The sequence below is a fragment of the Salvelinus namaycush genome, chromosome 13 (assembly GCF_016432855.1).
Source record: "Salvelinus namaycush isolate Seneca chromosome 13, SaNama_1.0, whole genome shotgun sequence".
Taxonomy (NCBI): domain Eukaryota; kingdom Metazoa; phylum Chordata; class Actinopteri; order Salmoniformes; family Salmonidae; genus Salvelinus; species Salvelinus namaycush.
The window spans coordinates 11,178,407-11,202,405 of record NC_052319.1 but is presented as its reverse complement, the minus strand read 5'-3'; the positions used below and the strand labels follow the sequence as shown (position 1 = coordinate 11,202,405).

The 23,999-nt window shown below is 42.6% G+C and overlaps 1 protein-coding gene across 1 annotated transcript in view; it reads right to left on the bottom strand.

Moving 5' to 3' along the window:
- Positions 1-23,999, bottom strand: part of LOC120058233 (protein TANC1-like) — a 279,176-nt gene that overhangs the window by 163,932 nt on the left and 91,245 nt on the right. Inside the window, exon 3 of the mRNA XM_039006740.1 lies at positions 11,837-12,046. Within this exon, the coding sequence (XP_038862668.1) occupies positions 11,837-12,046 (210 nt within the window). The remainder of the gene's footprint in view (positions 1-11,836; positions 12,047-23,999) is intronic.

Sequence of the window (23,999 nt, the reverse complement as noted above, 5' to 3'; positions counted from 1 at the left end):
CCATCCTGTACCTGTCCCGCAGGTGTGATGTTCGGATGTACCGATCCTGTGCAGGTGTTGTTACACGTGGTCTGCCACTGCGAGGGCGATCAGCTGTCCGTCCTGTCTCCCTGTAGCGCTGTCTTAGGCATCTCACAGTACGGACATTGCAATTTATTGCCCTGGCCACATCCGCAGTCCTCATGCCTCCTTGCAGCAGGCCTAAGGCACGTTCACGCAGATGAGCAGGGACCCTGTAGAAAGGCCTCTTTAGTGTCCTAAGTTTGCATAACTGTGACCTTAATTGCCTACTGTCTGTAAGCTGTTAGTGTCTTAACGACCATTCCACAGGTGCATGTTCATTAATTGTTTATGGTTCATTGAACAAACATGGGAAACAGTGTTTAAACCCTTTACAATGAAGATCTGTGAAGTTATTTGGATTTTTACAAATTATCTTTTAAAGACACGGTCCTGAAAATGGGACGTTTCTTTTTTTCCTGAGTTTACATACTATTTCATTCATAACCATTATCATTCAGGACAATGCAATGAATTTAGGATACTAACCCATATGGGGGTATTGCAAATGTGTAAAATGCTTTGTAAGTTTAATAGTCATGTCTATTCTAACCCTCTCTGTTCTAGATAATGAGATAAATGAAATCCTTCACCAGGCACCATAGTATTGTTTTTCAGTAAATGTATAAACATTTCATCCCTATGAGTCCTGGTCAAAAGTAGTGCACTATAAAGAGAACAGGGTGACATTTGGGACGTATCCACAGCCTTTCTACCACAGCCCACAGAAACACATCAATATCCCCTGAGGCAGCCATATAACTGCTGGGCTAAAACTGTAGAGGTGACTTCAGGAGACTTGCAAATTCATCCCCTGGACAGAGACCAAAAAATGAATTGTAAGACCCAATGGACAGTTAAAGTAATAACAAATCTTACCAAAAAGAACTATTTATAATTTCAAATGTTCCGTCTTGGACAAGAGCCTAAAATCTATTTGGCATAACAGAGGAAAATGAATATTGAGAAAACATTTAGCAGAGGCTTGAGCATGGAAATGAATGTCGCCCTCTGATGAAAAGGTAATTATCAATATCAGTCACATTATGAAAGCCTTGTGACAGATACAGACGGGTATATCAGTTTGAGCATTAACCTAACTTAAGCACTAAATTAACGGTATATATTACATTTTATTAACGTATTTGGTTTAACTATGAAATGTACTGGAAAACACATAGCCATGCTAAACCATTACTGTAGTACTTAATCAATCACCACCTGTCAACAGTGCTCTATAAATTATTTGTTGACACAAATCCAATTTTCTCTGTGTTGCCTACTGTACCAATATCCTGTTGAGTGACTCCCCACCTCCTTCATGTAACACTGCCAATATTTACTAGTCATAAAATCCCTTTGTTCTCTTCAAATCAATAGTCCCTCAAGCAGTGCTATTGTATAACCCTCCCAACCTATTTATTTCCTATTTAGATAACCCATTCCAATTGCTTTCCTTGACATAATAAGATAGGTTAGTGGTCCATATGCAACCCTGATGCATTAAATCAATATCGTGTGCATGTACCTTTTGAAAGGAAAAAATACATTGTGTTGTGCCAGGGAAATAGCATCCAACCGTGTCCCTGTGCTTGTTCGCTCTCTGTCTGTCCATCTCTCTTTATCTCCACAGAATTAGTTTGATGTGGTATTTGTGGGGAGGCTAGCCTGGCTCTGACATGTAGCTTAAAGGGGAATTTCACCCTGGCTCTGACAAGGCATATAGTCATTACTACAGTGCATTCGGAAAGTATTCAGACCCCTTGACTTTTTCCACATTTTGTTACTTTACAGCCTTATTCTAAAATGGATTAAATAAATAAAAATCCTCAGCAATCTACACACAATACCCCATGATGACAACGTGAAAACAGTTTTTTATAAATGTTTGCAAATGTATTAAAAATAAAAAACTGAAATACCTTATTTACATAAGTATTCATACCCTTGGCTATGAGACTTGACATTGAACTCTGTATTCTGTTTCTATTGATCAGCCATGATAGGCTAAGATAATGAGTGGGCTTGGATTGGTCTGCCATATAGCACACTTCTGTCTATTTGAGCTGGTCAGTATGGTCAGTATGTCTAGGTAATCCTGTCTAATTCGTCTTTTTTAATGTATTGCGTAGTAAAACTGCATAAACCTACTGTCAAGTTAAAGTGTACTGTTAGCTAGCTAACGTTAGCTGGCTGGCTCGCCAGGTAACGTTACGTGTATGCTCTCCACTTTCTGGAGGACCGAGTTTTGAAATCAGTGTTTAAAACGTAATAAATTGTTGCCAGCAGCACAGTTACAGTCATCAACGCTCTGGATAACATGAAAACAGCCTAACCAGCTCTGCTAGGGCGAGGAAAATGGTCAGAGTGGGGTGTTCTCTCATTATGTGTCTGGAAGTAGCTAGCAATTTAGCTAGCAAGCTAGCCAATGTTAGCCAGTTAGCTTGGGTGCTTGACGGCCGTTGTGAGGTCAGAATGTTCAGATCAACCTTACTCCTCGGCCAGAGCGTCCAGTGTACGCTCTGAACGTGAAAACGCTATGAATTTACGAACAGACAATCTGACACCAATCCTCTGGATAACATTACAGGCTAACCAGCTCTGCTAGGGTGAGTAATGTTCAGTGAGCTGTTCTCTCTCTCACTTAGATGTCTGGAAGTAGCTAGCAAGTTAGCTTGGGTGCTTCACTGCTGCTGTTAGTACAGAACGCTCGGATCAACCCTTAAATATATGGGGCTAAAGCTTAAGAGGGTGTGAACGATGCTGAATGGGTGTAGAAAAAGAAGGGCTCTCCAATAGTAGTACCAAAACATTCAAAGACCATTTTCTCAAAAGTGAGTTTATAGGTTTATCAACTTCCAAAGCAAAATTACTTTCCCATTGTTCCTCAACTGTAGTGTATGATATACCATTTTGTAGTCTCTACTTATTGTAACGCTCGTCCTGGGAAGAAGGAGTGGACCAAAACGCAGCATGGGAAATGTTCATGTTAATTTAATAAATAAACTGAACACTGAAATAACAAAAACACCAAAGAGAGTAAACGAAACAGTCCTGTCTGGTGCAGACACAAAACAGAAAATAACTACCCACAAAACCCCTGTGGGCAAGAGCTACCTAAGTATGGTTCTCAATCAGAGACAACGATAGACAGCTGCCTCTGATTGAGAACCACACCCGGCCAAACAACAAAGAAATACAAAACATAGAATGCAAAACATAGAATGCCCACCCCAACTCACGCCCTGACGAAACCAAAATAGAGACATAAAAAAAGGAGCTAAGGTCAGGGCGTGACACTTATATCCAATGTAAAAAACACAATTTCAAATTTTGCTACATAAGACCGATTTGAGATGGTCGGTCACATATAAGGTCCCACAGTTGACAGTGCATGTCAGAGCAAAAACCAAGCCATGAGATCGAAGGAATTGTCCGTAGAGCTCCGAGACAGGATTGTTTTTTTGCAGCATTGAAGGTCCCCAAGAACACAATGGCCTCCATCATTATTAAATGAAAGAAGTTTGGAACCACCAAGACTCTTCCTACAGCTGGCCGCCTGGCCAAACTGAGCAATTGGGGGAGAAGGGCCTTGGTCAGGGAGGTGACCAAAAACCCGATGGTCACTCTGACAGAGCTCCAGAGTTCATCTGTGAAAATGGGAGTACCTTCCAGAAGGACAACCATCTCTGCACCACTCCACCAATCAGGACTTTATTGGAGGGTGGCCAAAAGTAATCCATTCCTCAGTAAAAGGCACATGACAGCTCGCTTGGAGTTTGTCAAAAGGCACCTGAAGGACTCTCAGACCATGAGAAACAAGAATGCCAAGTGTCACGTCTGGAGGAAACCAGGCTCCATCCCTATGGTGAAGCATGGTGGTGCCAGCATCATGCTGTGGGGATGTTTTTCAGCGGCAGGGACTGGGAGACCAGTCAGGATCGAGGGAAAGATGAACGGAGCAAAGTACAGAGCGATCCTTGATGCTCATAGTGAACCACAAAGTCCGGCATTCAGAGTGAATGCTGATACAAACTTGAATAATGTCGTTGTTTACCTCCAACGACCAACACAAAATAATCGGATTTAAAGGCTTAACTGATGGGGAATCTATTTTGACGACAGCTGAGAAGTGATATGATAACAGCGATTTTTTCCCCTTCACAACAAAACGAAAGATTCACAATTAGAGGTAACCTAACATTAGCTAGCCTAGATGGGTAAGTTAGCTAGCTAGCTAACGTTACAGACCTGTACTGAACTCTGAAAGCCATCAGCTAAATCATATAGCTATCTTTTGGTATACACACTGTCAATCAATTTCATCTATGTCATAGTAGTCACTACTAGACTGGTAGCTACCTTCAGCAGAGTAATCATGTTTGTTTGTTTGTTTGTTCTATCTTTGAATGACATTAGCTAACGTAAGATGGCTAATGTTAGCAAATAAAGAGTATCTCAATTTGGTAGCCATCTATTCCACCCTTTTCTGGAAAACACTCCATAACTAAAAATAAAATTGTCAATATAGCTAAGTCATTTTATTTGTGTGTTAGTAGCAATGATGAATGTGTATAAATCATCTATGGTTGGTTAGTTGGTTCTCAGCCAGTCTCAGCTGGCTCAGAATCTTGCTGCCAATTTTGTGACGCTAGTTAGCTAACAGCAAACTGACAATATTGAAATGTCCATGTTAGGTATGCTTAGCTAGCCAGTCCAATAAAGATCAGTACAATTAGTGGGGTGGTTAAATTGTGTATTGTTGTGTATTTTGTTGTAGTTGGTACAGAATCTGATTCCACCAAAATGCACTTCCAACCCCTAGCACAAGGTGAAGGTAAGTTGGCCAAAATATTTATATATATTCTAACACAGGACATATATATTCTAACACAGGACTTAAGGAGTCTTTAGGGGTCGGAGTGTTTAAGGGAATTTACATTTGGTAGTAAGGTTTAGTCCAAGGACGTTTCCAAACATAGTATATCATGGCAGCAGGGTCTTCTCAGATCCATCAATAGCAGTGGCCAGTCAGGGTTACTTACACGCGTGGCTGGGCAAAGGGGGAAGACTCAGATCTGATGATGATATAGATACCAAACTGAGACTACAGTGCCAAGAGTCCTGCACCGCCATGCTCTCCTTTACAGATCAGATGCACCTCTGCCTGACTGATCGAGAAAAACAATCCTTTGATTATTAGAGAACTGGGGCCAAAGCTCTCCATCAAACATTTTAAATGATTTCCATGTGAAATGGCCTACGAGGGACCTGCTCTGCCCAAGCCTTATTCCATATATAGTGTTTTCAGAAAGTATTCATACCCCTTGACTTATTCCACATTTTGTTTTGTTACAGCCTAAATTCAAAATGGATTAAATATATATTTTTCTCACCCATCTACCCATTATTAATTTCCTATTATTATTTTCAAAATTCTTCCAGCGCTGTCAAATTAGTTGTTGATCATTGCTAGACAACCTACAGGCAGATTTAAGTCAAAACTGTAATTTGACCACTCAGGAACATTCACTGTCTTCTTGGTAAGCAGTGTTTCAAGTTATTGTCCCAACTGAAAGGTGAATTCATCTCCCAGTGTTTGATGTAAAGCAGAGTGAACCAGGTTTTCCACTAGGATTTTGCCTGCGCTTAGCTCCATTCCATTTCTTTTTTATCCTGAAAAACTCCCTAGTCCTTAACGATTACAAGCATACCCATAACATGATGCAGCCACAATGTGTTGTATTGGATTTGCCCCAAACATAACACTTTGTATTCAGGAGAAAAAGATCATTGCTTTGCCACATCTTTTGCAATATTACTTTAGTGCCTTGTTGCAAACAGGATGCATGTTTTGGAATATTTTTATTCTGTACAGGCTTCCTTCTTTTCACCATGTCAATTAGGTTAGTATTGTAGAGTAACTACAAAGTTGTTGATCCATCCTCAGTTTTCTCCTATCACAGACATTATTTTTTATTTAACCTTTATTTAACTAGGCAAGTCAGTTAAGAACAAATTCTTATTTACAATGACGGCCTACCAAAAGGCAAAAGGCCTCCTGCGGGGACGGGAGCTGGGATTAAAAATAAAATAAAAATAGGACAAAAACACACATCACGACAAGAGACACCAAAACACTACATAAAGAGAGACCTAAGACAACAACACATGACAACACAGCATGGTAGCAACAAAACATGGTACAAACATTATTGGGCACAGACAACAGCACAAAGGGCAAGAAGATAGAGACAACAATACATCACGTGAAGCAGCCACAACAGTCAGTAAGAGTGTCCATGATTGAGTCTTTGAATGAAGAGATGAAGATAAAACTGTCCAATTTGAGTGTTTTTGCAGCTCGTTCCAGTTGCTAGCTGCATCGAACTGAAAAGAGGAGTGATTAAACTCTGTAACTGTTTTAAAGTCACCATTGGCCTCCTTTGAAACCCTTGAGCGGTTTCCTTCCTCTCCGGCAACTGAGTTAGGAAGGACGTCTGTATCTTTGTAGTGACTGGGTGTATTTATAAACCATCCAAAGTGTAATTAATAACTTCACCATGCTCAAAGGTATACACAATGTCTTTTAATTTGTACCCATCTACCAACAGGTGACCTTCTTTGCAGGGCATTGGATAACTTCCCTACTTTTTGTGGTTGAATCTGTTTTTAACAGAAAATTGTATGTATGGGTACAGAGATAAGGTAGTCATTCAAAAATCATGTTAAACACTATTATTGCAAACAGAGAGTTCATGCAACTTATGTGACTTGTTAAGCAAATGTTTTCTCCTGCATTTAATTTAGGCTTGTCATAAGATAGGGGTTGAAGATGTATTGACTAAAGACATTTCAGCTTTACATTTTTATTAACTTGTAAAAATATCAAAAACAAATTCACTTTGACATTATGGGGTATTGTGTGTGGGCCAGTGACAAACATATCAATTTAATATTATTTTAAATTCAGACTGTTACACAACAAAATGTAGAAAAATCCAAGGGCTGTGAATACTTTCGGAAGGCACTGTACATGCAGATTAAAATGATAAGCAGTCCAGAACGGTAATACATATGATATGATCTGCTGTTTTATGTTTCCAAAAAGCGTGTCAAGATGGCTAAGTATACGCCTAATTGTTGTCCACGTACTTCACAATGTCCATTCACCTATCCTCGCTGGTGGGGTAAGTAGAGTGTAAACTCTACTCTCCCCACTCTATCGCCTTAGTTGAAATCCAATGTCACTAGTAAAGCCTGTAATTGGGACAGAAGCAGAGCTGTTATTGGCAAATCAGGTAGGCAGGACGTCTGATGTGCGTATAGATGTGTGTACGGCTGAGAGGAGATGGGGTGTTTGAATGTTGCTCATCCACTCCCAGCACCCAGAAAGTAATCAGGGAGACAGGGAGGGCCGGTTCAGACAGACCCTGGCTGGATGGTTACGACCTTGAAGACTAGAGGCAGGAGGGAATCACTGATGAAAAACACAGTGACCCCACATGACCAGAGGAGGTCACTGTGGAGTTGCCCAGGATTCCATCATGTCCCACTGGCAGTCAGAGCAGAGGCAGTCAGTCACACTTTCCTGAGGCTGAGTCCTGAGCCCCTACCTTCGAATGGGCCAGCCTCCACCGGACCTGTAAACTTCAGACTGTACACTGGAGGTCCTGTGCAACACATGTCTGCACTGCGCTCATTGTCAGCTCTCTACTTAGCTGATCAAAGCAGCAGCATTGAGCAGCACCACCAGGCCCATGTGGCTCAGGCATTCGTCACGCTCTTAATTGGCCCACAGAATTTTCTGTGTTGTTTCTGTGAAGTCTTCATGAAAGGACGCCCGTTAAAATCAAGCCTTTCACCACAATGCTATAGATTATCCAATCTGTCAGGAAATGAAGCAAGCCACAAAGGCGTTGGGATCAGAGCAACCACTTCCCAAAAAGGTCATAGTGGATGGATGAGGAGGAGTATGGGGGTAGGATGAGCAGCAGGGTAGAGAGATGGGTGGGTTGAGTAGTGTGGGGGTGACAGGACTCCCCCCCGAGCCTTCCTCCCTGAGTCGCAGGGAGCTCTGTCACAGTAACTCTAGGCATGTTTCTGAGCTGCCCTGATGAATCAGCACAATCTGGTTTCACTTACAAACATCTCTCTCTCTCTCTGTCGCCCTCTCTGACACGGCGTCTGTAGAGGATAAGTCACTGGGTCATGACATTTCCCTTTGTTAAACACTGCTAAACTACAGCAGAGTAAACACACCCACTCTCCCACGGTAAGCTTTCGCTATGGGTTTGCCCTGAAGGTATTTGACCAAAAGAACATATTCAAGATGGCAACCTGTTATTAGTGAGAACTGGGATATTTCCTTCAGTACTACTACGGTATGTGTTTATTAACTGTAGGTGAGAACTCTCCCCCTACAGTTTGTCACTTATCTGTTTGTCTCAACCATCTTAAATAATTCTCTCCTATTCTGCTATACCCATTTTGCACTTCTTTACCTTCAGTGTCTCCATAGACACTCTCTCTGGGTCCTGTTCCCCTTCACAAACCCTGTCCTCCCCCTCTCTCTCTCACTCTTCCCCTCTTTCCTGTCAATGTGCTTTTCATCAGAGCTGCCTTTGATGGGCTTAAAACAATCACGGCAAATACCAATACCGCCTGGAGGATGAAGAATAAAAGGTGTTTTTAAGTTGAGTGTTAGGTGAGTCAGAGGGGACTGTACACTGCTTAGACAAACGTATAACACAGTCAGATGTGGATTTCACATTGCTCGACTTGACACCGATTTTCCTTGGCTTTAACAAATACAGCTACCGATTCTCGTTTTAGCCCAATAAACTACCGAGTAAGCATATTTTGCAGTCGAAGGCCTCTTTTGAAAACGAAGTTGATTTGCATAACATATGCAGTTTGCTTTATAAACTCACAAGTCCAACGTTAAAATCGGAGAGCGCTGTGTGGAGAGAATTGTGGAAAAAGAGCATAGCAAATGAGGTTTGAGATGAAAAAATCTGTGGCAACCACAATCTCTCAAATGAAAACAGACCGGATCAGAGAGTACTATTCCCAAGCTCTGTAGCTGAAATTAGAACAGGATGCTCCCCATTAGAAACCGCATTCCAAACAGGCAAAAATATAACAAAATACGGTTACAATTTCCAATACAGTTGGAGTGAGTAAAATGTACCTCATCCGTAGAGATTTCCGCATTTCAATCTCCAAAATAAAGTTATGTTACTGATGAGAGAAGCATTTGTTGAGGTATAGAAAATATAGCCTTGCTCTGAAATTAGACCAGTGGCCTTGTTGGATCTAGAGGCCAAAGGCCTACTTGCCAGCACATCTTATACTAAAGGCTGGATCAAAGCATAGAGCATTTAAAACAAAGAGTAGCACAGGAGGTTGGTGGCACCTTAATTGGGGAGAACAGGCTTGTGGTAATGGCTGGAATGGACTAAGTAGCAAATACATCAAACACATGGCTTCCACGTGTTTGATGCCATTCCACTTGCTCTGTTCCACCCATTATTATGAGCCATCCTCACCTCAGCAGCCTCCACTGAAGAGTAGATACCACACAGATGATTCTCAGATGTGTGCAAGGGACCAGAGTGACCGCTTAAAGGATTTCTATCCTCTTTGCTAAGTCTTCGCAATACAAAGACTCAGGTTGAAACAGGTCCAGATACAATGGTCCGGGCTGCTTTGAAGATGGCTGCACACACCCAGAGCTGTTGACAGCCATGTTTGCAACATGGGAGAGAGAGGGGAGCAGATAAATAGGAGCAACAATTAGACACTGTGTATACATACTGTACACATGCCCCGCATTAAGAACCAATAGATGGCCAAAAAGCTACGTCGCTGTAAAGACCACCATCCTGACAGAAGCTGATCAAATAAAGTGGGAGGGATGGGGGGATGAAGAGGAGGGATACATTGAAACAAACAAACAAACAAACCCTTTACTCTCCTCTACCCTGACTCAAACACAAGGGAATCACATGGAGATTGAATACAGTGCAAAAGCTGAATGCATTGACCAATACTGCTTTCACATAGGATTTACGGTATTTTGACCCCCCAAAAATGAGCAATGTTTATATGACCTCCTTTCAAACAGGCCCATTTTTACCATTTTCTTGCCTGCATACTCCTTTTAAAGCTCCCATGCGCATGCCGACATGTGTAAACGTGTGGAACCGCTGCCCATACTTTTTTTATCCACGTTTTACCTACCTCACTACACTAGAAAATAATAGCAATACTATTTTCAAAAGAATGTGAGTTTCATGCTCAACATTTCACAACCTCAGTGGGCTTTTGGAATTGTCTATACCCTTGATTTAGGCTACATTATTGTACACTAAATATTTCTGATCAGCGATAGAGCAAACAAATAGATGAGCTATAGGCCTACCACCTCCACTTATTTGCCCAGCCAGGAAACAATTAACCAAATAGCCTATACAGAGGGAGATTCAGTGAACATTGATTGATTATCAGACAGTCAGTGAAGTCACAGGCTTTTGGTCAGGGCTAGGCCTATTGGCTACTAAGCGACTGAAGAGCAAAATAATCCACTTGTTAAACTACATAACATGCTGGCAAAATGTTCTAATAGGCCTAAATGAGCCAACTAGACAAGATGATCATGAGCAGCACCCACCTCAAATTAACTAACATTTTCCAAGCCTAATTATAGCCTAACCAATATCCAAATGATGATTCAATGGAAGAATAAGAATCTGGCATTATGCCTATTGATTTATGAAGACGAGTCCCTACGCTTGTCTCAAAGCAGCGCGATGGCGCTGTACCAAAGACAACAGTGCTGAAATGATCATCTAGTTGACCACACACAGGTAGGCTATTGGTTCATATTTATTACAAGGATTGAATGACTTTCAGTAATCAACAATTTGGTACATGCCTTCATTTGCATTAGCCTACTTTATTCCAATATTTTTGTCATTCAGTGATATTTAGGCTATTCCAACAGTAGTTATTTATGGATCCATCCAGTTGTGGTTAAGAAAACAGTGCATGCTTTGAGATGGGCTATGCGAAGAGATGGGTGAAGTGACCTGTCTTGCAAAGTTTAGAACTGCCAGGAGGAAGGTAACAGGGCGCTGACAGGCAACCATCAAGAGTTTAAGAGCCTAGTGCGTGCCAATGCCGCCTCAGCATTGCGGAAAATACAAGTTTTGGCTTTGATACCGGCAATACGTTTCAGATATAAAGAAAAGGCAGAATAAAGTTGGCGGTATGGTAAAGTTGGAGGAAAAACGGCTTAGTATGAAAGGAATACAAGTGCATGGACAATACTTTCACCCTGTCTATGAAGGTCTTTTTCAAGTATAACAACAGCAAGGCAGTATGACAAAAAACAAGCTGGAAGCTACAGAAATTCTGGTTGAAAGCTAAAAGGATTGTCGATCCTCAGGCGCTGTCAGATGTACAGCATTGACACAATAACACCTGAAGGAAGACAGCAAACGTCACTTTCAGAAGACGTCCACTGAGACTGAACCAGTCCCAGCCTGGGATTCCAAGAACAGAGAAACAGGAAATGCTCATAGCACTTCACGCCTGGACTTGTAAATGTAAGTGTAGTGTTGTAGCTACTGCAGTAATAGTATAGTGCTGTAAGCCTAGAAGTGAGGGGTAGGGTGGGGTGAGGAGGAGTGTGGTGAGGAGGGGTGGGGTGAGGAGGAGTGATGATGGGTGAGGTGGGGTGAGGTCGGATGGACGCAGTGCAGTACAGTACCTGGGGATCTCTTGCTAGAGCGCGAGGGCATCATGTAGGACTGGCGAGGCAGCAAGGGTGAGGAGGGCAGAGACATGGACACGCCCTTGGCCAGGCTCAGTCTGAACACATCCTCTGGGGAGTAGGGGCGGTGGAGGCCTCCAGGCTCATGTGTCTGGGGGGCACCGCCACCGGACAGGCACCTTCGCTGTGCAATGTGGAGCTCACCCGCTGAGAAGAGAAGATGGAGGACACTGTTTAGGACATTATTCACTAGGGCTGGGAATTGCCAGGGACATCACGATACGATATTATCACGATACTTAGGTGCCGATACGATATGTATTGCGATTCTCACAATTCTATATGTATTGCGATTCGATACTGCGATTTTATTGCGATTTGATGTTCCAAACAAATTTCTCACTATATGTCTGCTGCAGAGAGTCTAGAGAGAGCATGAGAAAATTAGTTTGGATTAGTCATGGAAATAAAAGTTCAGAAAACATGTTGGCTCACTATTTAAAAAGAAGATGGAGAACAAGCTATAGGGTGACAACTAACGGAGTTGACTAGTGCTAGTTAATGCTAACTTATTTTTAACAAATCAATATTTGGAGTCAAAGTAATATTGCGATATGTAACTGTATTGATTTTTTGCCTCATCAATATTATTCACCAAGCCTGATTATATAAGCTAAGCATACATTTTTGAAGAGAAAATTACAAATGAAATACATCAGACCATTCAAAATCTCCATGAGGAAAAAAACTGATTTGAGATCAGATATTACCAGACATGTGGATTCCTGAATGTCTAATGAAGTTGAAGGCATTCAGACAGCAGAACAAATCTCCCTCTTAGGGAGGCTTTCTGCTAATGCTGTGTTCTGCACGATCAGCCACGGTTTGTGGAGAGATGCGCCTAGCCACACTATGAAATCAAACTGACAATTTCAGATGTCTTTCAGATACCAAGATAAGCGTTCTCAAATCGAGGTCCAGGGAGTGATCATGATCAGTGATAGACCAGGACTGAGTCAGACACACACATTAAGAATGAATGGAGCCACATGCTGTGTGGTTTAACCAGAGGTCATGGGCCCACAATGATACGCCATGGGGCTCATGATGTGGCAAGACACCCAGTTTGCAGCATAAATAAGAGTGGTGTCATTGACCATGGAGCTGAGATAACATGTGTGACTCATTGATCCAAAAACCTTTGGGTAAACTAACTGAACAAATATTAGCAAAATACTGTTTTGACTCAGTACAATACTGAGAGCATTCTAGTAAATTCATTGTACAGCTAATGTGTGAGGAATGAATCATGATCCAGAAGTAATATCTTTAATTCAGTGGAGCAGCTTGAACTGGAGACGCTAAAGGCAAGAAAGCTGCAGTTATTGATGCAATAGGCTACTCCAAAACAGAGTACTATATCTACACTGTACTGAACTCTACAGAAGGGATCATCAACTATATTCAGCCGCGGTCTGATTTTTTTCTTGAGCGGATGGTCAGGGGGCCGGAACAAAATGCTAAATAATTTGTAGACTGTAAATTGACAGCAAGATGCCCAAAAATATATGTTTGACTAAAACGTAATCATTTCAAACCTTTGTATACAATCACGTTTCTCTATTATGTATGGGAATACTTGGAAACAGATTTCTTAAATTAAAATCACTTGGAGCTGATTTCCTGGTGATTTCCTGGTGGGCCGCCAGTTGGGTAACCCTGCTCTACAGACTCCAGCAAACACCAGATAACCTAACCTGTGGGAAAGTGCCCTTTCAGGTCTCCTCTGAGTGCATTGGACTGATAAGCCATAACAGGAACCCAGTACCCTGTAGGCTAATCATGGTAGGCAATGACAGGTTTGGTGTACAGTATGGAACCCTCATGTTCCCATGTACCCCCAATCTGTGGGAGAAAATAACTTCCTATTTATCACGGAATGCTTAGCTCAACCAAGCATTCCTTCATGAAAAAGAAAAACATGAGAACCTGTTCTGCAAGTACAGTGCCTTCAGAAAGTATTCAGACCCCTTGACTTTTCCCACATTTGTTAGGTTACAGCCTTATTCTAAAATGGGTTAAATAAAAACAATTCCTCAGCAATCTACACACAATACCCCATAATGACAAAGGTAAACAGGTTGTTCGAAATTTTCGCAAATGTATAAATATGTAAAAACAGAAATACCTTATTTACATTCAGAATTCAGACCCTTTGCTATGTGACTCGAAATTGAGCTCAGGTGCATCCTGTTTCCATTGATCATCCTTGACATGCTTCTACAACTTCATTGGAGTCCACCTGTGGTAAATTCAATTGATTGGACATGATTTGGAAAGGCACACACCTGTCTATATAAGGTCCCACAGTTGACAGTGCATGTCAGAGCAAAAACCAAGCCGTGAGGTCGAAGGAATTCTCCGTAGAGCTCCGAGACAGGATCTGGGGAAGGCTACCAAAAAATTCTGCAGCATTGAAGGTCTCCAAGAACACAGAGGCCTCCATCATTCTTGAATGGAAGAAGACTCTTCCTAGAGCTGACCTCCTGGCCAAACTGAGCAATCGGGGAAGAAGGGCCTTGATCAGGGAGGTGAGTAAGAACCCTATGGTCACTCTGACAGAGCTCCAGAGTTCCTCTGTGGAGAAGGGAGAACCTTCCAGAAGGACAACCATCTGCAGCACTGCATTAAATCAGGTCTTAATGGTAGAGTGGCCACACGAAAGCCACTCCTCAGTAAAAGGCACATGACAGCATGCTTGGTGTTTGCCAAAAGGCACCTAAATGACTCTCAGACCATGAGAAACAAGATTCTCTGGTCTGATCAAACCAAGATTAAACTATTTTGCCTGAATGTCAAGTGTCACGTCTGGAGGAAACCTGGCACCATCCCTCAGGATCGAGGGAAAGTTGAACAGAGAAAATTACAGAAAGATTCTTGATGAAAAACTGCTCCAGAGCGCTCAGGACCTCAGACTGGAGCGATGGTTCACCTTCCAATAGGACAACGACCCTAAACACAATGCAGGAGTGGCTTTGGGACAAGTCTCTGAATTTCCTTGAGTGGCCCAGCCAGAGCCTGGACTTGAACCCGATCAAACATCTCTGGATAGACCTGAAAATAGCTGTGCAGTGATGCTCCCTTTCCAACCTGACAGAGCTTGAGAGGATCTGCAAAGAAGAATGGGAGAAACTCCTCAAATACAGGTGTGCCAAGCTTGTAGCGTCATACCCAAGAAGACTCAAGGCTGTAATCGCTGCAAAAGTAAACAGTCTGAATACTTATGTAAATGTACATTTCAGTTTTTTATTTTTAATATATTTGCAAACATTCCTAAAAACCTGTTATGCTTCGTCATTATGAGGTATTGTTTGTAGATTGATAAGGGGATTTAAAAAAAATCCATTTTAGAATAAGGCTGTAACGTAAGAAAATGTGGGAAAAGTCAAGGGGTCTGAATACTTTCCGAAGAATTTCCGAATGGCCTCAGCTATAGCTTGGAGTTTTCCCCATCATGTAGGCTATATACTCTTCCTGTGTTAGACCCAGTGAGCACTAAGCCAAGACTGTTTCTCCCAAACAGTTCCTTGGAGTTCTGGCTAAGGATGACCTAGTGGACTAAACTCCACTCCATGGTGAAGGAAGTTTATGATGAACTTCACCAACGGCGTGGAGCCGAGACCAGGCTTTGTGGAATCAAGCTCCGACTACAAGATATACTTGAAGGTCAATACCTCAAAAAAATTTAATTATATAATGCCCACCCAATATGTGCCTTTCTTTGTTTGCTGAATCCATACTTTCTCAGTAAACGTTAATCAAATACTAACACTGACTGTTTGCTCATTGCCGTTGCTCTAAGATGGCAAGCTCAAATGCGCACATTTCCAATTAATCTCAACAAGGAAACAGTCGGTCGTGGTATTGTTTAACATTTATTGAAAAAGTAATGATTTCAGCAAACAAAGAAAGGCACGCAACTACCGACAACAAACATGGGTACAAGGTGGGCATTTCATAATTATACTTTTTAAAGTATTGACCTTGGGTGAATCGATGTACTGTAGTCGGAGCTAGATTCCACAAAGCCTGGTCTCGGCTCCACACCATTGGTGAATTTCATCAGAAACTTCCTTCACCATGGAGTGGAGTGTAGTCCACTAGGGATGATCTTGCTCAAAGGCTAATCGATGTACTGTAGTTGGAGCTAGATTCCACAAAGCCTGGTCTCAGCTCCACACCGTTGTTGAAGTTCATCAGAAACTTCCTTCACCATGGAGTGGAGTTTAGTCCACTAGGGATGACCTGTCACGTCTGCTCCCGCTCTTCCCCTCCCCTGGCGCTTGAGGGCGCCAGAATGCCTTGCATCACTCACTCCTGCCATCCATCACGTACACCTGCCTTTCCTCGTCACGCGCATCAGCATTATTGGACTCACCTGGACTCTCTTATCACCTGTTCATTTTCTCCCCTATATGTGTCAGTTCCCCAGCTCTGTTCCCCGCTTCTGCATTGATTGTTTTTCTGTTTGCTAAGCTGTTTATGTCTCGTTCCATGTCCGTTATTTATTAAATGTTACTCCCCGTACCTGCTTCGTCTCTCCAGCGTCATCCTTGTGATAGATCGTGACAGAATGCAGAAGCCATCACACGAAGCATCGGGGAGTACTGGCGTTCTGGTTGGTATAGTGGCATCGGCTCTGGGTCAACACCGATGGAACCGGGGGTGCCTAGCCTGCTCGTCGGGCTTCCACGCCCTAGCAGGCTCGAAAGGTTTCCTTGCCCCGGTTGGTTCGGAGGGCGCCCATCCCACGTCGGGCCTCAGCTGGATCGTCAGTTCTTGTCTGCCCAGCCTGTCCAGGAGTTTTTTGTTTGTTTGTTTTTTGTTTTGTCGGTGACGTCGGGGGTGGATTCTGCCGCCGATGGAACCGGGGGTGCCTAAGCCAGCCCGTCGAGCTTTCATGCCCTGGCTGGCTCGAGAGGTTTCATTGCCTCGGTTGGCTCGGTGGCTTCCCATCCCACGTCACAATCCACCGGATCATCGGGTTTCCTCAGCGGGATCGACAGGCGTCTGGACTCAGCCGGATCGTCAGGCTCCCATGCCTCAGCCGGCTCGCCAGGCTCTCACGCTCCTGCCGGTTCGTCGGGCTTCCACGCCTCAACCGGCTTGCCCAGCGCCCATGTCTCGGCCGGTTCGCCCAGGTGGGACGCCGGGTGGCGCCCCTAGAGGGGGGGTACTGTCACGTCTGCTCCCGCTCTTCCCCTCCCCTGGCGCTTGAGGGCGCCAGAATGCCTTGCATCACTCACTCCTGCCATCCATCACGTACATCTGCCTTTCCTCGTCACGCGCATCAGCATTATTGGACTCACCTGGACTCTCTTATCACCTGTTCATTTTCTCCCCTATATGTGTCAGTTCCCCAGCTCTGTTCCCCGCTTCTGCATTGATTGTTTTTCTGTTTGCTAAGCTGTTTATGTCTCGTTCCATGTCCGTTATTTATTAAATGTTACTCCCCGTACCTGCTTCGTCTCTCCAGCGTCATCCTTGTGATAGATCGTGACATGACCTTGCTCAAGACCCATTAATGATTCCAACTAGCCGCTAGCCCAGTTCTAAATGGAAAATGTAGAGCCTTCACCGAAGCCAACTTCGAATGGAAAGACCATTCTCAATAAGTAATATCTTCTGTTGAATAGAAATGCTGCCCTCTCAAGCTCTCATCTAACCAACTAAACATTAAAATGTCTGAATGATCAACCTCTAATAGTGTTGTTGCTCATGCGTCAACAGAAAGAGCAGGCTGGATCATAATCATAGATGTGGGGAGCCACATGCCCGTTAGGCTTGGCTATGTTCTAAGGACCATGTCAGCCTCTTGTTTGGGACCCTTTTCCCAGATAATCCATGGGCTTTGTCACAAATGGCACTATATTCCCTACACAGTACACTACTTTTAATCAGAGCCTTTCTGTCCCTAGTCAAAAGCAGTGCTCTATATAGGGAATAGGCTGCCATTTGGGACGAAGCCCATGACGCCAGTCTGGACCATGAGGATGAACCAATGGGAGAGAATCAGGACGCTGGTGGTCTGCTGCTATTAGCCAGCCAGGACTTTGCTCAGTTCCTAGGGGAAATTAATGTTGGCTGCTGGGAATAATCAGCAACATAGCGCTGTGTTCTCCCTGGAGCCTCGCAACGGGAGACACAAAGCTGTCTTGCTTAAAGGGCTATTAAATAAAGAAGAATGCCAGAAACAGAATCTGGCCCCAGTGCAATGACACCTCCGTATGTTTCCAGTCGCTTGTGAAGTGTTCGACCATGCAGCTGAGCCCTGCGGCCCCCATGACCTGGTCAAAGGCCTACTGACCAGAGATCACCATCCACATTCAACAGATTCAACACACAGATCTGTGAATGCGCTACTACTGAACGGCTAACAAACATGACGCATTTCTACAGAATCAATGATCTGCTAGGCTAATTTTCAGTAGAGGTCGACCGATTAATCGGAATGGCTGATTAATTAGGGCCGATTTCAAGTTTTCATAACAATCGGAAATCGGTAATTTTGGACGCCGATTTTGCAGAAATCTTTTTTTTTTTTTTTTTTTTACATCTTTATTTAACTAAGCAAGTCAGTTAAGAACACATTCTTATTTTCAATGTCGGCCTAGGAACGGTGGGTTAACTGCCTTGTTCAGGGGCAGAACGACAGATTTTTACCTTGTCAGCTCAGGGATTCAATCTTGCAACCTTAAGGTTAACTAGTCCAACGCTCTAACCACCTGCCTCACAAGGAGCTCGCCTGTTACGCGAATGCAGTAAGAAGCCGAGGTAAGTTGCTAGCTAGCATTAAACTTATCTTATAAAAAACAATCAATCAATCATAATCACTAGTTATAACTACACATGGTTGATGATATTACTAGTTTATCTAGCGTGTCCTGCGTTGCATATAATCGATGCAGTGCGCATTTGCGAAAAAGGACTGTCGTTGCTCCAACGTGTACCTAACCATAAACATCAATGCCTTTCTTAAAATCAAAACACAGAAGTATATATTTTTAAACCTGCATATTTAGCTAAAAGAAATCCAGGTTAGCAGGCAATATTAACCAGGTGAAATTGTGTTACTTCTCTTGCGTTCATTGCACGCAGAGTCAGGGTATATGCAACAGATTGGGCCGCCTGGCTAATTGCGAACTAATTTGCCAGAATTTTACATAATTATGACATAACATTGAAGGTTGTGCAATGTAACAGGAATATTTAGACTGATGGATGCCACCCGTTAGATAAAATACGGAACGGTTCTGTATTTCACTGAAAGAATAAATGTTTTGTTTTCGAGATGATAGTTTCCGGATTCGACCATATTAATGACCTACGGCTCGTATTTCTGTGTGTTATTATGTTATAATTTAGTCTATGATTTGATAGAGCAGTCTGACTGAGCGATGGTGGGCACCAGCAGGCTCGTAAGCATTCATTCAAACAGCACGTTCGTGCGTTTTGCCAGCAGCTCTGCTGTTTATGAATTCAAGCCTATCAATTCCTGAGATTAGGCTGCTGTAACCGATGTGAAATGGCTAGCTAGTTAGCGGGGTGCGCGCTAATAGCGTTTCAAACGTCACTCGCTCTGAGACTTGGAGTAGTTGTTCCTCTTGCTTTGCATGGGTAACGCTGCTTCGAGGGTGGCTGTTGTCGATGTGTTCCTCATTCGAGCCCAGGTAGGAGCGAGGAGAGGGACGGAAGCTATACTGTTACACTGGCAATACTAAAGTGCCTATAAGAACATCCAATAGTCAAAGGTATATGAAATACAAATGGTATAGAGAGAAATAGTCCTATAATTCCTATAATAACTACAACCTAAAACTTCTTACCTGGGAATATTGAAGACTCATGTTAAAAGGAACCACCAGCTTTCATATGTTCTCATGTTCTGAGCAAGGAACTTAAACGTTAGCTTTCTTACATGGCACATATTGCACTTTTACTTTCTTCTCCAACACTTTGTTTTTGCATTATTTAAACCAAATTGAACATGTTTCATTATTTATTTATTATTTTACACCTTAAAGACACTCAGGGACTCATCTCGACCCATTACGCCACCCGGAGACAGGGGAAACAGTACTCCAAGACAGAGAATTCCACACTATATTTTGGTACAGTAGATACTGATTCTTTCTGTGTCCAATTCCAGGATTTGCCCTTACCAGCTTATCTAAGTCTATATCTTCACTACCACTACCACTAGACTAGACTATTAATTAAACAATATCTGTTACTTTAATTAGGCAAAATGCCTAAACCGCTACTATGAAGACAATGTGAGTTGTGAATAGACAGGAAAGGATTTTGTTAAGACCATTGAATCATTGGGATGAGATGGGTACAACCACAGGCCAAGCAATCAGAGGTCAAGCAGTTGAAGCAGGACCTCATCCGTTGCTATGCTAGATGTGTGCAGTAACTAATGATCACACAGTTTCACCATCGTGTCAGGGTGTTATACGACAGGGAGAAGGGCAGATAGAGAGAGACAGAAAACCCCTCCATTCATGAAGAACCCAGAACTGCTAAGAGTTACTAGGGCAATTAATACAAACACTACTACTGTATTACAATAGCACTTTTGAGTAGCCATCAAAGAGGAGGGATGTATTTCACTACGGGGCTCTGAGAGGGAGGGAGACCCCTTCTATCACTGTGCTCCAGTTATGCAGGGGTGCCAATAGTGACTTCAGTTCGCCCTGTGTGCCAGTAAATGATGTAAGCCCAAATTCCTAAAACTCTCAGTACGAGTCTATTCGCACATTTCAAGAGCTGGACCTGTTAACAATCCTAACAGTCACTCACATCTTTTTCGCTAGTAAAACTAAATACCAATCCTTGACTGAATGGCAGATCATAAAACCCCCTTTGTAGTGCTCATTTGTGCAGCGATGCTAGACAGTGGGCATTACATCTTAGGCATATTGTATGCTAAAGACATTATGACAAAGTTGTAATTAGGGCTGATAGTTTTGAAAACAAGAGGCGCCACATAAAAGCTGGCCTTGAATAAGTTGCTGGCTGGACGGCCTGTTGGCTTTGTGTCATGGTGGCTGCACTGCCATCTGACCCAGAGCTAAAACTCAGAGGGAAACAGTAATGTAAACTCACCATGGGCTATTTCAGTTGCTTTTCCTCAAGTCCTGGCCCAGACGATGCCTGCAATTTCAGTCCCTGCTGTGGTTCAAGGAAATCAACCCTTTCTAATTATAAAGCCCTGCACCAAGATGATGTAAAAATGATTACATCATTATTCCCTTTCATGCCCATTTCTCCCTCATCAAAGAGGAGGACCAAGGCCAATGAGGACATGCCCTCCCCATAAAAAGCCTGATAATAATTTAAATCATTGATTAAAAATGGAAGTGGAAATCAATTACTTGACCGGGAAGGCAATTCAGAACCGCCTGTAGAAATAGACTAGAAGTAAAAGATGCTAATAAGCCAACCAAATCGAAGTTTAAACATTTCCAACATATACTGCCCTAGTTGTTGTAAGAAAATTGGATATAAAAGTTTTTTGACTTTACTTACCACATGTTTTAATAAGACTAGAAAAAATATTTGATCAAATATGTGAAAAGTCCAGACTGAGCTTAATGGGTACCCGAGTGTAGCGTTTAAGCCAATGGGTTTTTGTAACAAGCCAACCTCTTAAATAACACATTTTTATTAATTTCCAAATGTTCAAAACGTACAAACTGACATTTATGTAAAATTACACCGAACAAAAATATAAAAGCAACATGCAACAATTTCAAAGATTTTACTGAGTTATAGATCATTTAAGGAAATCAGTCAATTTAAATAAAATAATTATTATTTAATAATAATAATAATTAATTATTTTTATTTAAATAGGCAAGTCAGTGAAGAAATTCTAACTTACAATGATGGTCTACGCTGGCCAAACCCGGGCGACGCTGGGCCAATTGTGCGCCGCCCTATGGGATTCCCAATCACGGTCGGCTGTGACACAGCCTGGATTCGAACCAGGGTGTCTTTAGTGACGCCTCAAGCACTGAGATGCAGTGCCTTAGACCGCAGCGCTACTCGGGAGCCCATTAAGCCCTAATCTATGGATTTCACAAGACTGGGAACACAGATATGCATCTGTTAGTCACAGATACCTTAAAACAAAGGTAGGAGCGTGGATCAGAAAACTAGTACGTATCTGGTGTGACCACCATTTGCCTCATGCAGATCGACACATCTCCTTCGCATAGAGTTGATCAGGCTGTTGATGTGGGATGTTGTCCCACTCCTCTTCAATGGCTGTGCGAAGTTGCTGGATATTGGCGGGAGCTGGAACACGCTGTTGTACACGTCAATCCAGAGTATCCCAAACATGCTCAATGGGTGAGTATGCAGGCCATGGAAGAACTGGGACATTTTCAGCTTCCAGGAATTGTGTACAGATCCTTGCGACATTGGGCCGTGCATTATCATGCTAAAACATGAGGTGATGGCAGCGGATGAATGGCATGACAATGGGCCTCAGGATCTTGTCACGGTATCTCTGTGCATTAAAATTGCCATCGATAAAATGCAACCGTGTTCGTTGTCTGTAGCTTACGCCTGCCCATACCATAACCACATCGTCACCATGGGGCACGCTGTTCACAACGTTGACATCAGCAATACTTTCACCCACACGACGCCATACACGCCGTCTGCCATCTGCCCGGTACAGTTGAAACTGGGATTAATCCGTGAAGAGCACAATTCTCCAGCATGCCAGTGGCCATTGAAGGTGAGGATTTGATGACGCCGAACTGCAGTCAGGTCACGACCCTGGTGAGGACAACAAGCACGCAGATGAGCTTCCCTGAGACGGTTTCTGACAGTTTGTGCAGAAATTCTTTGGTTGTGCAAACCCGCAGTTTCATCAGCTGTCCGGGTGGCTGGTCTCAGACGATCCCAAACGTGAAGAAGTCGGAGGTGGAGGTCCTGGGCTGGCGTGGTTACACGTGGCCTGCGGTTGTGAGGCCGGTTGGACGTACTGCCAAATTCTCTAAAACGACGATGGATGCATGCCAAGCTTACAGCGTCATACCTAAGAAGACTTGAGGCTGTAATTGCTGCCAAAGGTGCTTCAACAAAGTACTGAGTAAAGGGTCTGAATACTTATGTAAATGCAATATTTCATCTTTTATTTTTATTTTATAAATTTGCAAACATTTCTAAAAAACTGTTTTTTCTCCACATTTTGAGATTTCGTGTGTAGATTGATTGGGGGGGACTATTTAATCCATTTATGAATAAGGCTGTAATGTAACAAAATGTGGAGAAAGTAAAGGGGTCTGAATACTTTCCGAATGCACTGTATGTATAACATTGCAAGGTTCATTTAACAGTAAAATAAGACAAACTGCATTTAAAAATGTAAGCTGTGAATGCATGAAATCTTTGTAGTTCACCAAATTATGTTGCTACTGTGAGACTGACATTCAGGCATGACTGCTAGTGGGAAAACCCCATAATTTCAATAGTAACAAATGCTCATGAAATATGCTATCCTTTACATATATTAATATATTAATATCTTAATTTTAGTATGATCACTTATCTGAGAAGGTACAAAAATATCTGGTAGCCTCAACACAATTTATTTTTTGCAGCTTTGAAATTGGCCAATAGTGGGAACTTACACATAGTTGTCAATAACAATAACAAAAAATTATGGATATAACAATCAGATGAATTAGTTCAATTTATTTTGTATTTGAATCCATGGGTATGTGGGCTCAATAGGTACACTTTGCCTAATGCATTTGAAAGGGATATTAAAATAAGAGTTAAAATATATTACTCTAACTGTCAAGTGACTATAAAGGCTATAAGGGCCTTCTCATCGGAACTTCCTCAAATATGATCAAGTTAACTTCATAGTCTGTGTGATATAATTGATTTCATTTTGATAGTGCAAGCAAATGGTTGTTTCGTGCAGGGTAGACTAGTCTATATTCATATTCAGAGATTCAGAGATTTGTCCCGAAGCAACTCATGCATTGTCTTGGCTGTGTGCTTAGGGTTGTTGTCCTGTTGGAAGGTGAACCTTCACCCCAGTCTGAGGTCCTGAGAGCTCTGGAGCAGGTTT